Source organism: Schistocerca nitens, chromosome 2, assembly GCF_023898315.1.
Source record: "Schistocerca nitens isolate TAMUIC-IGC-003100 chromosome 2, iqSchNite1.1, whole genome shotgun sequence".
Classification (NCBI taxonomy): domain Eukaryota; kingdom Metazoa; phylum Arthropoda; class Insecta; order Orthoptera; family Acrididae; genus Schistocerca; species Schistocerca nitens.
In genome coordinates, this window is record NC_064615.1 from 196,097,265 (window position 1) to 196,112,548 (window position 15,284).

The 15,284-nt window shown below is 44.4% G+C and overlaps 1 protein-coding gene across 1 annotated transcript in view; it reads left to right on the plus strand.

Annotated features, from left to right (window-relative positions):
• Positions 1 to 15,284, plus strand: part of LOC126234319 (polypeptide N-acetylgalactosaminyltransferase 1-like) — a 402,153-nt gene that overhangs the window by 97,395 nt on the left and 289,474 nt on the right. Inside the window, exon 2 of the mRNA XM_049943004.1 lies at positions 13,794 to 14,064. Coding sequence (XP_049798961.1) covers positions 13,844 to 14,064 — 221 coding nt within the window. The 5' untranslated portion in view covers positions 13,794 to 13,843. The remainder of the gene's footprint in view (positions 1 to 13,793; positions 14,065 to 15,284) is intronic.

Below are 15,284 nucleotides of genomic sequence, written 5' to 3' on the forward strand. Positions count from 1 at the left end.
CCTTCAGAATTTGAAAGAGAGTATTCCAGTCAACATTGTCAAAAGCTTTCTCTAAGTCTACAAATGCTAGAAACGTAGGTTTGCCTTTTCTTAATCTTTCTTCTAAGATAAGTCGTAGGGTCAGTATTGCCTCGCACGTTCCAAAATTTCTGCAGAATCCAAACTGATCTTCCCCGAGGTCGGCTTCTACCAGTTTTTCCATTCTTCTGTAAAGAATTTGTGTTAGTATTTTGCAGCCGTGGCTGATAGTTCGGTAATTTTCACATTTGTCAACACCTGCTTTCTTTGGGATTGGAATTATTATATTCTTCTTGAAGTCTGAGGGTATTTCGCCTGTCTCATACATCTTGCTCACGAGATGGTAGAGTTTTGTCAGGGCTGGCTCTTCCAAGGCTATCAGTTGTTCTAATGGAATGTTGTCTACTTCCGGGGCCTTGTTTCGACTCATGTCTTTCAGTGCTCTGTCAAACTCTTCACGCAGTATGATATCTCCCATTTCATCTTCATCTACCTCCTCTTCCATTCCCATAATATTGTCCTCAAGAACATCGCCCTTGTATATGCCCTCTATATACTCCTTCCACCTTTCTGCTTTCCCTTCTTTGCTTAGAACTAGGTTTCAAGCTGAGCTCTTGATATTCATGCAAGTGATTCTCTTTTCTCCAAAGCTCTCTTTAATTTTCCTGTAGGCATTATCTATATTGCCCCCTAGTGATATACGCCTCTACATCCTTACATTCGTCCTCTAGCCATCCCTGCTTAGCCATTTTGCACTTTCTGTCGATCTCATTTTTGAGACGTTTATATTCCTTTTTGCCTGTTTCATTTACTGCATTTTTATATTTTCTCCTTTCATCAATTAAGTTCAATATTTCTTCTGTTACCCAAGGATTTCTACTAGCCCTCGTCTTTTTACCTACTTGATCCTCTGCTGCCTTCACTATTTCATCCCTGAAAGCTACCCATTCTTCTTCTACTGTATTTCTTTCCCCCATTCCTGTCAATCGTTCCCTAATGTTCTCCCTGAAACTCTCTACAAGCTCTGGTTCGGTCAGTTTATCCAGATCCCATCTCCTTAAATTCCCACCTTTTTGCAGTTTCTTCAGTTTTAATCTACAGTTCACAACCAATAGATTGTGGCCAGAGTCAACATCTGCCCCTGGAAATGTCTTACAGTTTATAACCTGATTCCTAAATCTGTCTTAGCGTTATATAGTCTATCTGAAACTATAGAGTATCTCCAGGCCTCGTCCATGTGTACGACCTTCTTTTATGATTCTTGAACCAAGTGTTAGCTACGATTAAGGTATGGTCTGTGTAAAATTCTACCAGGCGGCTTCCTCTTTCATTTCTTACCCCCATTCCATATTCACCTACTACGTTTCCTTCTCTTCCTTTTACTACTATGGAATTCCAGTCACTCATGACTACTAAATTTTCGTCTCCCTTCACTATCTGAATAATTTCTTTTATCTCATCGTACATTTCATCAATCTCTTCGTCGTCTGCGGAGTTAGTTGGCATATAAACCTGTACTACTGTGGTAGGCGTGGGCTTCGTGTCTATCTTGGCCACAATAATGATGCTGTTTGTAGTAGCTTACCGACACTCGTATTTTTTTATTCATTATTAAACCTACTCGTGCATTACCCCTATTTGATTTTGTATTTATAACCTTGTATTCACCTGACCAGAAGTCTTGTTCCTCCTGCCACCGAACTTCACTAATTCCCACTATATCTAACTTTAACCTATCCATTTCCATTTTTAAATTTTCTAACCTACCTGCCCGATTAAAGGATCTGACATTCCACGCTCGGATCCGTAGAACGCGAGTTTTCTTTCTCCTGTTAACAATGTCCTCCTGAGTAGTCCCCGCCCGGACAACTGAATGGGGGCTATTTTACCTCCGGAATATTTTACCCAAGAGGACGCCATCATCATTTAACCATACAGTAAAGCTGCATGCCCTCGGGAAAAATTACGGCTGTAGTTTCCCCTTGCTTTCAGCCGTTGGCAGTACCAGCACAGCAAGGCCGTTTTGGTTAATGTTACAGGCCAGATCAGTCAATCATCCAGACTGTTTCCCCTGCAACTACTGAAAAGGCTGCTGCCCCTCTTCAGGAACCACACGTTTGTGTGGCCTCTCAAGAGACACCCCTCCGATGTGCTTACACCTACGGTACAGCCATCTGTATCGCTGAGGCACGCAAGCCTCTCCACCAACAGCAAGGTCCATGGTTCATGGGGGGCATAGAAAGGTATCAGATTTAAAAAGACTATAGACGAAATCTTCTGCAAATGTAAGATTAATTTTTACTAACTTTTGAAATTACCAGTAATTGGCAATACTGTAAGACGGTGAGATGACTTCGATCTGTCTATTTCGATGACGGTCGCTATAGTGGACAAACGCATAGTTATTCTGTCAATTATAGCTGTCAGTCGGTTACAGAAATTTTATTTTATGTTGTAATGGAAGATAGTTAAATTGATGATGAACTAGGAGCTGCACTGCGGCTGTGTCCGTGACAAGGCCTCCGGCTGTTTTTCCCCACCGGACGGACGCCCGGTCAGCTGTCGGACAGGGTCGCCGGCCTGCGGTGACGTCACGCGTTCCCGCTCTGCTGCGGCGACTGACCGCTCTTCCGGCAGGAGAAGCGCTCCACGGCACGGAAGGCCAGCTGGTCAGAGCTGCGTGTGGAACCAGCTCGGCGTTACGTCGGCACTTGTAGCCACTCAACACGGTACGCTTCCCTTCCCAGTCGGACGCCATGTGACACCAGTAAACTTAATTGGATTTACAAACTTGCATACCAGAACGCTGTCCGTTTGAGATGTGTGTGCCAAAAGGAAAAAGAAAACAACAGAAAAAATACATTTGTAATAGGGGTGCTGTTTATGACAGCGAAAATGGAAACTGAAAGAGGGTTAAATTTACGTGGGTGAGTCAAATGAAAACCTTAGATATTTTTTTAAATATTATCTATTGTGCAGAAGTGGTACAAAGCCCCATCACTTTTCAACATAATCTCCCCCACGCTCAGTGCAAGTCCTCCAGCGCTTACATAGTTCAGAAATTCCTTTAGAAAAAAAATCTTTTGGTAGTCCGCGCAACCACTCACGCACCGCGTGGCGTACCTCTTCATCAGAACGGAACTTCTTTGCTCCCATTGCGTCTTTGAGTGGTCCAAACATATGGAAATCACTTGGGGCAAGGTCTGGTGAGTATGGTGGATGAGGAAGATGCTCAAAATGCAGTCATGTGATTATTGCAACTGTTGTACGGGCAGTGTGGGACCTTGCATTGTCATGTTGCAAAAGGACACCTGCTGACAGCAATCCACGTCGCTTTCATTTGATTGCAGGCCACAGATGATTTTTTTAGGAAATCTGTGTGTGATGCACTGGTGGCAGTAGTCCCTCTAGGGATGTAATGCTCCAAAATGACGCCTTTTTAATCCCAAAAGAGAGTCAGCATAACCTTCCCTGCTGATGGTTCTGTTCGAAACTTCTTTGGCGCCATTCCTTGTTGGCTCTCTTCGTTTCCGGTTGGTGGAAGTGAACCCAGGTTTCGTCCCCAGTAAAGATTCTTGCAAGGAAGCCATCACCTTCTCGTTCAAAGCGCCGAAGAAGTTCTTCACAAGCATCAACACGTCGTTCTCTCATTTCAGTAGTCAGTTGCCGTGGCACCCATCTTGCAGACACTTTGTGAAACTGGAGCACATCATGCACAATGAGGTGTGCTGATCCATGATGAATCTGTAAACATGCTGCAATGTCATTCAGAGTCACTCGGTGGTTTTCCTTCACTATGGCTTCAACTGCTGCAATGTTCTGTGGAGCCGCAACTCGTTGTGCCTGACCTGGACGAAGAGCATCTTCCACTGAAGTCACACCATTTGCGAACTTCCTACTCCATTCGTAGACTTGCTGCTGTGACAGACATGCATCACCGTACTGAACCTTCATTGTCGATGAATTTCAATAGGTTTCACGCGTTCACTACGCAAAAACCGAATAACAGAACGCTGTTCACAAGTTGCGACATCGTCGCGAAACAACACACTGACCCGTATATGTAATAAGTTTCCTTTAATTTACGTCTATGGTCACAATCTTTTTTGTTTAACAGACTACCGGTTTCGGTTCAAAACGGCTCTGAGCACTATGGGACTTAACTTTTATGGTCATCAGTCCCTTAGAACGTAGAACTACTTAAACCTAACTAACCTAAGGACATCACACACATCCAAGCCCGAAGCAGGATTCGAACCTGCGACCGTAGTGGTCACGCGGTTCCAGACTGAAGCGCCTAGAACCGCACGGCCACACCGGCGGGCCCCGGTTTCGGTCTTTAATAATCATCATCAGATCTGCAGCAGTAATGGGAAAAATATAAATACAGCTTAAGAACAATACGTAGAGCATATTGAAAAGTAGTACTGACAAAATTTACATTTGTGTGCTTTAAATATGAAGAGGCATACCTGTTTCATAAAAACGAAGTCCTAATGCACTGCAGCCATAGTGGCATCGTCAAATGTTAAATGCGGAATCAGTACCAGCATCGTCAAATGCATATAAATCACATCACAAGCACGAGTCATGTTGTCAGTAAAACTACTGTTTAAAACAAGCTGCCGTACAGTAGCCACAAGATGTTTGTGTAGTAAGTTGACCAGATGTCGCTAATGTCGGCAGTTTGCGAATGTGTTTATATTTTTCCCATTTTTGCTGCAGATCTGATGGTCATTAAAGACCGAAACGGGTAATCTGTTAAACAAAAAAGATTGTGACCATAGACGTAAATTAAAGGAAACTTAGAACGCTGTTCCTCCATGGTGCAAGTCGCGTGGGGCGGCCATCTTTTTTACTGATACTGCGACACTATGTGTGAATCTGCTGTCACCTACAGGCCGTTCTGCACGCTGATTGTAGCACGCTTACCAACTTACAGAACAACGGGTCGAAATTTCGATTCCTTTTTACAAATTTAAGGTTTTCATTTCACTCACCCTCGTAGTACGTAAGGAATTGACTACTGTATAATTTACACCATCGACATTTGTAACAACAAAAAATTACATACATCAATTAGAATGCCAAGAATGTGAATCAGTATATATGGGGATGATAGGTAGGAATTTCAAAAAGAACATATAAGAAGCTGGAAGTATGAAAATAGCCATTCTATCTATGCCGAACACCTGAAAAAACTTGGACATGAATCATCCAGCACGGAACAAGACATGAAAATTATTAGAGTGAACAATCACAACAAAAATCTCCAGCCATTATAAGAAACTTTCTCATACAAAGAGCCCTTGCAATGAAAAAGAAAGTAGTTAATTACCAAATCAATATAAGCAATAACTCCCCTATCGTATTAGTCACAAAACGATAACAAAGAGAATCTGAAACGTAAGCGGAGTACATAATTAGTAATTCTTCCTCCACCCTTCTCCCCCTCTCCGCCTCTCAGACGCACAAAACAAATGAAAAATATCAAGCCGCACTTACAACACAAACAAAAGACTGAATATAAGCACATAGCGACAGTTGGCAACACTACACTCTGTAAACACACGCATATAGATCGCAAAATGAAAATTGCAAGTGATGTGTTATAATAAATGTGGGTGAAAAAACGCCGGAAATCAGCGAACTGGAGCATGAGGACCGAATTAACTCCTCTCCAGGACCACACATATGTACTAATATGTATTAACAACACTGGAAATTCCAAGTAACACCAAACGATAATTTAACCTCAAGATATTTGTTCTACAAAAGTTGTTTCTAATCTGAAAACCAAGAGAAAAACATGACAAAATGTAACATAGTAACGTACTGTAACTATTACATAATACATTTATTATATTTATAACAATAAGCATCTGTTAAGGCCACTGAAGATGCTTCACAAATAAAAGAAGCGGAACACGTGTGGCACAAAACAAACTGCCTTTCATTTAGTTACATAGACAGAACGCACCTCTATGAATTTTGAAGCATCTAAGGAACGACGGAAAACGAAAAAGAAGACGATTGAAGTAAGATCCGCTTAAAGCAGAAAAAATTTAGAAGGAACTAAACAATATCTTTCATTCTAAGTAAAACGCTAATTCTGCGCAATTCATATCACTCACGAAGATTACTGTGTGCCATCTGATGTTTTTTCCGCCGTATTTCTAGCTTACAGATTTCACGCGTGTCACCCCGGGTCACGTCGTAAGTTCTCCATAGTATTTCGGCAAAGAGACTCGTTGCCATCTTCAGGTGGATCCTGATGGCTGCTATTCTGCTCGGGTCGGCACTTCGGTCAGTGATAAACAGCTTTAAGGCTTCCGTCATCGACAGAAACTGGAAATGGCTGCACAGAGGAAAGGAGACAGGCTGCCAGTGAAAGAATGCAGTGATTTTGGGCTACAAATAACGCTTCGAGTAATTCGTAATTAGCATCTAACGTGGTCTTTAACGGCCGTTACCGAATTTTTTTAAAAAAATTCTTTTAGTTCACTTACGTCCATATTTGCTCGTCAGTAAAGTACTTTGATTGAACATTCTGCTGCAAATTTAATGAAACTTCTAAAATGTCAACGTCTTGCGTGGCCACGAATAATCATTCGAGTAGTCCCGCTAATATTCTAGGTTCTTATTGTTGTTATTTCAGCATGTCCTGAATTCTTTCGCGATATGAAGCGTCTTGTGAGAGACGGGTATAGGGTCTTGTTGAAGGAAGGCTTTTGGGCGATAATTTTGTACTCAGAGGTTATCTGCTGCTCTTGCTGCATCGTTGAAGATTTGCAGATTGATACCATTTAAACCAGATTTAAACCGTCTAACCATTTGAATATGAAAGGGAATAGTTGTAGGAAATGACGTCTTTTACGTTTAACTGGCATATAGAGCATATTGGTGGTGTAATTTCATGAAGAATATGGTGCGGAAGTGATGGCCATTTAGCGAGATACCGTAAACAAAGAAGACACGTAGTGATTTCAGAAGTAAGTCACACATGTCCTACGTTAAGACCATTGCGCTACAAGAGTGTCGTGTTGTCAAAAGGGAATACGTATGCTACGTTATGATCGGTGAGGATAACAGCTGCATCACAGCGTCCAACTGAAAAGGGAGTGGCAAGACATCTAAATTGCACACGGATTCATGTCGAAATTCTGGTGACGTGTGGACCAAATGCGATGTCGATTCCAGCCGTAATGAAACGGTGCCAACTATTACTGCAAGGCCGCACAGGAGTGGGCGAGGATGTTCGGGAAGTCCAGATCTTACACCATACGACTTCCATCTTTTTCGGCAAGCTGAAAGAACATGTAGGGGAAAGAGATTTTCCAACAATGAGGATGTTCACACTGCAGTTTTCGAATGGCTTCATGAGCACGCGGCGGATTGCTATAGTTGAGGAACTGGACGATTGGTGGAACGTTCAGGTCGTTGTCTACAGCGTGTAACATGGAAAATAATGTCATGTATCTGTATCACTTTGAATTATAGTGGAGCACATTTAACAGACCTTTCTTGGCCTGCTATAATAATCTATAACTCACTGTTTCAGGTCTCGTCATAGAAGTAAATATAATTGTGGTTTTGAAGCCAGGAACTTTCCCTTGCAATCAGTTTCTCGAGGTATATTTCTTCACAAGCAAATGTAAGAGATGGATATGAATCCAAAGCTGGGAAACTCTCTTGTAGAAGTGACTGGATTTGCAATGGTGGCTAGTGTCTGAACGATGAAGTGTTAAACAGCAGTATGTATGATTTTGAGATATAGAAAGTTCAACACAGTTATGAAAGAAGATTCTTTTGTAGATTTGATTATGTATGGGGAGGGGTGCGGGAGGATTTGGGAAAAATATTACAAAGATGAAACTGGTATTTTGGATGGGTGTACTCTACGAAACGGAATATCTGCGCCCGTTAGACTTCATACTAAACTTCCTCCAACGTGACTACTTTGAGGTTGGTCATCAGCTCGAGTGGTTGTTACATTTGAGGCGGGATTAAGAAGCAAGGACAACGCTGTGGCAGACGGGGTTAAGATACCGAATTTGTGCTGCAGGAGAGGTAGTAAATGCACACATCAAAAAAAGTTTTGCATCACCTCGGTTCCGAGAGTTTCGGAACCTGTACAGAAAATTGGAATGGAGATCAACATAAACATCATTTCCGCTCTTTTTATTGTTCATGGAAACTACACATTGCATGTTGTACCAACATATAGCGAGACCTTCAGAGGTGGTGGTCTAGATTGCTGTGCACACCGGTTCCTCTAATACCCAGTAGCACGTCCTCTTACATTGTTGCATGCCTGTATTCGTCGTGGCATACTATCCACAAGTTCATCGAGGCACTGTTGGTCCAGATTGTCCCACTCCTCAACGGCGATTCGGCGTAGATGCCTCATAGTGGTTGGTGGATCAGGTCGTCCATAAATAGCCCTATTCAATCCATCCCAGGCATGTTCGATAGGGTTCATGTCTGGAGAACATGCTGGCCACTCTAGTCCACCCATGCCGTTATCCTGAACGAAGTCATTCACAAGACGTTAACGATGGAGGCGCGAATTGTCGCCCATGAAAACGAATACCTCGCCAATATGCTGCCGATATGGTTGCACTATCTGTCGGAGGATGGCATTCATGTATCGCACAGCCGTTACGGCGCCTTCCTTGACGACCATCGGCATACTTCGGCCCCACATAATGCCACCCCAAAACAGCAGGGAACCTCCACCTTGCAGCACTCGGTGGATAGTGTGTCTGTCTAAGGCGTTTAGCCTGACCAGGTTGCCTCCAAACACGCCTCCGACGATTGTCTGGTTGAAGGCACATGCGACACTCTTCGGTGAAGAGAATGTGATGCCAATCCTGAGCGGTCCATTCGGCATGTTGTTGGGCCCATCTGTACCACCCTGCATGGTGTCGTGGTTGCGAAGGTGGACCTCGCCATGGACGTTGAGAGTAAGGTTGCGCATCATGTAGCCTATTGCGCACAGTTTGAGTAGTAACACGACGTCCAGTCGCTGCACGAAAAGCATTACTGAACATGGTGGCTTTGCTGTAAGGGTTCCTCTGAGCCATAATCCGTAGGTAGCGGTCATCCACTCTAGTAGTGGCCCTTTGGGCAGCCTGAGCGAGGCATGTCATCCACAGTTCCCGTCTCTCTGTATCTCATCCATGTCCGAACAACATCACTTTGGTTCACTCAGAGACGCCTGGACACTTCCCTTGTTGAGAGCCATTCCTGGCACAAAGTAACAACGCTGACGCGATCGAACCGCGGTATTGACCATCTAGGCGTGGTTGAACTACAGACAACACGAACCGTGTATCTTCTTCCTGGTGGAATGACTGGAACTGATCGGCTGTCGGACCCCTCCGGCTAATAGGCGCTGTTCATGCATGGTTGTTTACACCTTTGGGTTTAGTGACCTCTCAGAACAAGGGACTGTGTCTGTGATAAAATAACCACACTCAACGTCTATCTTCAGGGGTTCTGGGAACAGGGGTGATGAAAACCTTTTTTTCATGTGTGTGTATGAAAGAATTTAATATAACATTGCGTAGGCCCAACTGATAACACAGAGCGACGTGATATTAAAGATTTTTTCATATATACCTCTAACAGAATGAAGGAATTGTTTTCTGTACATTACCGTGGAATGGAATGACAGATTTGATACATCCTGCCAAGACGTCTTCTCTTCATCTCACAACAGCACTTGCAATCAACATCCGCAATTGTTCGTTGTGTGTATTCTAATCTCTTGTCTTCCCCTACAAATTATACTCTTCAGCTCCCTCTATTATCATATAAATTATTCATTTATATTCTGACACATGTTGTCCTGTCATCCTGTTCCTCCTTACTAATATTTTTCATATGTTCCTCTCCTCGACGATTCAGCGAAGAACCTCCTTATTTATTGTCTTATCAGTCCACCTGATTTTCAACACGCTTCTAAATCATCACATTGAACCCGCTTCGAATCTTTTCTTTCCTGAGTATCCCACACTTCATATTTACTGCCACACAATACTGTGATCCAGGCATACATTCTCAGGAATCTCTTCGTTAAAATTAAGGCTGACATTTGATACTAGAAGGTTTATTTTGGCCAAGAATGTCCACTTTGCCTGTTCTAGTCTGCTTTTTATATCCAACTTGGTTCTCCTGGTCATGTGTTATTTTGTTTTCAAGATTGCACAATTCCTTCACTTTGTCTACTTCATCGCCTTTGATTTCGTATGAAACTCATCATAACCTCATTTCTTCAATACTTTTGTTTTTCTTCGATGTACCCTCAGTCCATTCTTCTGTATTCATTGGACTGTTGTTCCACTGAACAGCTCCTGTAATTAGTCTGTACTTTCATTGTGGATGGCAATGTCATCAGCAAGCCTTATCACTGATATCCTTTCACACTGCAATTTAGTTCCACTCTTAAACCTTTCTTTTCTTCAATACTTCTGTGTATAGATTAAACAGTGGGAGCGAAAGACTGCATACCCATCTCGCATGTTTTTTACATAGGGTACTCTATTCTTAGTCCTCCAATTTTTACTGTTCCCTCTTCGTTTTTGTACATATTGTATTTTACCCGTCTTTCCCTCTAGCTTAGACCTACAGCTTCAGTTTGCATTGTCGAAGGCAGTTTCTAGGTCGAGAAACCGTATTAAAGTGTTTTGATTTTTCTTTAGTCTTCTTGATTTTTCTTTAGTCTTCTTGATTTTTCTTTAGTCTTCTTGATTTTTCTTTAGTCTTCTTGATTTTTCTTTAGTCTTCTTGATTTTTCTTTAGTCTTCTTGATTTTTCTTTAGTCTTCTTGATTTTTCTTTAGTCTTCTTGATTTTTCTTTAGTCTTCTTGATTTTTCTTTAGTCTTCTTGATTTTTCTTTAGTCTTCTTGATTTTTCTTTAGTCTTCTTGATTTTTCTTTAGTCTTCTTGATTTTTCTTTAGTCTTCTTGATTTTTCTTTAGTCTTCTTGATTTTTCTTTAGTCTTCTTGATTTTTCTTTAGTCTTGTTTCCATTACCAATCGCAACGTCAGAACGGCCACTCTGGTGCCTTACTTTTCCTAAAGCAAATTGATAGTCTTCTAACAGATCCTCAGTTTTGATTTCAATTCTTTTGGATATTATTCTTGGCAGAACTTGGATGCATGAGATGCTAAGCAATAGTTTTCGCACTTGTGTGCCATTGCTATCTTCGGGAATGCGTGGGTGATGTTTTTTCGGAAGTCTGATGGTATGTCTCCAGTCTCGTAGATTTTACACGCCAACTTGATCAGTCGTTTGGTTGTCAATGATTTCAAAATTCTGTAGTAACCTTAAAAATGTCTCCCTATGAATTTGTTCGCAAATCTTCCAAACCTCTGTTACACTGAGACTCTAAAACTAGATTTCCTAAATATTCCCTTTTTTTTTTCCTCCTATCATGTCATGAGACAGTTCCTCTCCCTCGTAGGGACCTTCAGTGTACTCTTTCTACCTAGCCCCTACTTCCTCTGCGTTCAACATTGGAACCCTCTTCCATATTTAATATTGTCTTCTTTGTTTCCAATTTCACAGAAGGCTGGTGTGACTTTCCTGTATGCTCATTCTGTCTTTCGGAAGACGATTTCCTATTCGATTTTTTCACACTTCTCCTATAGCTTTCCTGCACTTCGACCTTATTTCGTTCCTATGCGGTGTGTATTACTGTATTCATGTCTTTCCCTGAACATTTTTATGCTTCCATCTACTGACAATCAACTGAGTTCTTTTGTTACCAAGGTTTCCTCGCAGTTACTTTCCTCACACCTATAACTTTCTGCAGAATCAAGTAAACTGCCTTCGGTGGCATTCATTATCGCAATTTCTACAGCATTTTGCATCTAAACCATCAAAATCCCATCCACTCTCTTTACAATCGAAGCCATCTCATTTACTAACAGCACACTGTTGTTGTTGTGGTCTTCAGCCCTGAGACTGGTTTGATGCAGCTCTCCATGCTACCCTATCCTGTGCAAGCTTCTTCATCTCCCAGTACCTACTGCGACCTACATCCTTCTGAATCTGCTTAGTGAATTCATCTCTTGGTCTCCCTTCACGATTTTTACCCTCCACGCTGCCCTCCAATGCTAAATTTGTGATCCCTTGATGTCTCAGAAAGCTGCATGCCCTCGTGAAAAATTATGGCTGTAGGTTCCCCTTGCTTTCAGCCGTTCGCAGTACCAGCACACCAAGGCCGTTTTGGTTAGTGTTACAAGGCCAGATCAGTCAATCATCCAGACTGTTGCCCCTGCAACTACTGAAGAGGCTGCTGCCCCTCTTCAGGAACCACACGTTTGTCTGGCCTCTCAACAGATACCCCTCCACATACAGTGTAGGAAATTCGTATACTGGACCACCTACTTCGTCCTAGCTCTTCACTCCTCAGTACTCCAACCCCTAGACTTCCCCATTGGCATTTACCGCCCCCCCTTTAACATCTGACTTCCTGCTGGCACTTCACCTTCATGCTGGCACTTCACCTTCGTGCTGGCACTTCACCTTCGTGCTGGCACTTCACCTTCGTGCTGGCACTTCAACTTCGTGCTGGCACTTCAACTTCGTGCTGGCACTTCAACTTCGTGCTGGCACTTCAACTTCATGCTGGTACTTCAACTTCGTGCTGGCACTTCAACTTCGTGCTGGCACTTCAACTTCGTGCTGGCACTTCAACTTCGTGCTGGCACTTCAACTTCGTGCTGGCACTTCAACTTCGTGCTGGCACTTCAACTTCGTGCTGGCACTTCAACTTCGTGCTGGCACTTCAACTTCGTGCTGGCACTTCAACTTCGTGCTGGCACTTCAACTTCGTGCTGGCACTTCAACTTCGTGCTGGCACTTCAACTTCGTGCTGGCACTTCAACTTCGTGCTGGCACTTCAACTTCGTGCTGGCACTTCAACTTCGTGCTGGCACTTCAACTTCGTGCTGGCACTTCAACTTCGTGCTGGCACTTCAACTTCGTGCTGGCACTTCAACTTCGTGCTGGCACTTCAACTTCGTGCTGGCACTTCAACTTCGTGCTGGCACTTCAACTTCGTGCTGGCACTTCAACTTCGTGCTGGCACTTCAACTTCGTGCTGGCACTTCAACTTCGTGCTGGCACTTCAACTTCGTGCTGGCACTTCAACTTCGTGCTGGCACTTCAACTTCGTGCTGGCACTTCAACTTCGTGCTGGCACTTCAACTTCGTGCTGGCACTTCAACTTCGTGCTGGCACTTCAACTTCGTGCTGGCACTTCAACTTCGTGCTGGCACTTCAACTTCGTGCTGGCACTTCAACTTCGTGCTGGCACTTCAACTTCGTGCTGGCACTTCAACTTCGTGCTGGCACTTCACGTGCCTGGCGGCATTTCACGTGCCTGGCGGCATTTCACGTGCCTGGCGGCATTTCACGTGCTTGGCGGCACTTTACGTGCTTGGCGGCACTTTACGTGCTTGGCGGCACTTTACGTGCTTGGCGGCACTTTACGTGCTTGGCGGCACTTTACGTGCTTGGCGGCACTTCGCCTTCCTGCTGGAACTTCACCCTCCTGCTGGAACTTCACCTTCCTGCTGGAACTTCACCTTCCTGCTGGAACATCACCTTCCTGCTGGAACATCACCTTCCTGCTGGAACATCATGTGCCTGGCGGCACTTCACCTTCCTGCTGGAACTTCACGTGCATGTCCTTAGAAATATGGTTACACAAACGTTTACCAGAATATCCCATTGACAGCTGCCCGTGTGTGTTTGCAGGAGCGGTGGAGCCCGGACAGCCGCTGTGGGGCGGCGGCAGCGGCTGCGGCATGCGGCTGTGGCTGGGGCTGGGGCTGTGCAGGCGGCGGTGCCGCAGCCCCCGCGTCGTGCTGGCGTGGCTGCTGCTGCTGCTGGTGTGCGCCGCCGCCGCCCTCGTGCTCCTGCTGGCGCTGCTACTCCTGCTGCCTGACGGCCTGGACGACGGCTCAGAGTTTGGTGCGGGCGTAGGCATTGGCATGGCTGTCGAGGAGGACGATTGGATCCCCGTCAGGTGAGAGACCGTACGAGTGGAGATCTAATACTAAGGCTACAACGCGTGCAGTGAAATGGGTACACTTTCTCATACAATCAACAACCAATACAGCCAACATTAGGCTATTTTTCGACGTAGTCTACACTACTGGCCATTAAAATTGCTACACCACGAAGATGACGTGCTACAGACGCGAAATTCAACCGATAGGAAGAAGATGCTGTGATGTGCGAATGATTAGCTTTTCAGAGCATTCACACAAGGTTGGCGCTGGTGGCGACACTTACAACGTGCTGGGATGCGGAAAGTTTCCAACCGATTTCTCATACACAAACAGCAGATAACCGGCGTTGCCTGGTGATACGTTGTTGTGATGCCTCGTGTAAGGAGGAGAAATGCGTACCATCACGTTTCCGACTTTGATAAAGGTCGGATTATAGACTATCGCGATTGCGGTTTATCGTATCGCGACATTGCTGCTCGCGTTGGTCGAGATCCAATGACTGTTAGCAGAATATGGAATCGGTGGGTTCAGGAGGGTAATATGGAACGCCGTGCTGGATCCCAACGGCCTCGTATCACTAGCAGTCGAGATGACGGGCATCTTATCCGCATGGCTGTAACGGATCGTGCAGCCACATTTCGATCCATGAGTCAACAGATAGGGACGTTTGCAAGACGACAACCATCTGCACGAACAGCTCGACGACGTTTGCAGCAGCATGGACTATCAGCTCGTAGACCATGGCTGCGGGTACCCTTGACGCTGATCACAGCGTGTATTCGTCACCGCCATACTGGCGTATCACCCGGCGTGATGGTATGGGGTGCCATTGGTTCCACGTCTCGGTCACCTCTTGTTCCCATTGACGGCACTTTGAACAGTGGACGTTACATTTCAGATGTGTTACGACCCGTGGCTCTACCCTTCATTCGATCCCCGCGAAACCCTACATTTCAGCAGGATAATGCACGACCGCATGTTGCAGGTCCTGTACCGGCCTTTCTGGATACAGAAAATGTTCGACTGCTGCCCTGGCCAGCACATTCTCCAGATCTATCACCAATTCAAAACGTCTGGTCAATGGTGGTCGAGCAACTGGCTCGTCACAATACGCCAGTCACTACTCTTGATGAACGGTGGTATCGTGTTGGAGCTGCATGGGCAGCTGTACCTGTAAACACCATCCAAGCTCTGTTTGATTCAATGCCAAGGCGTATCAGGGCTGTTATTACGG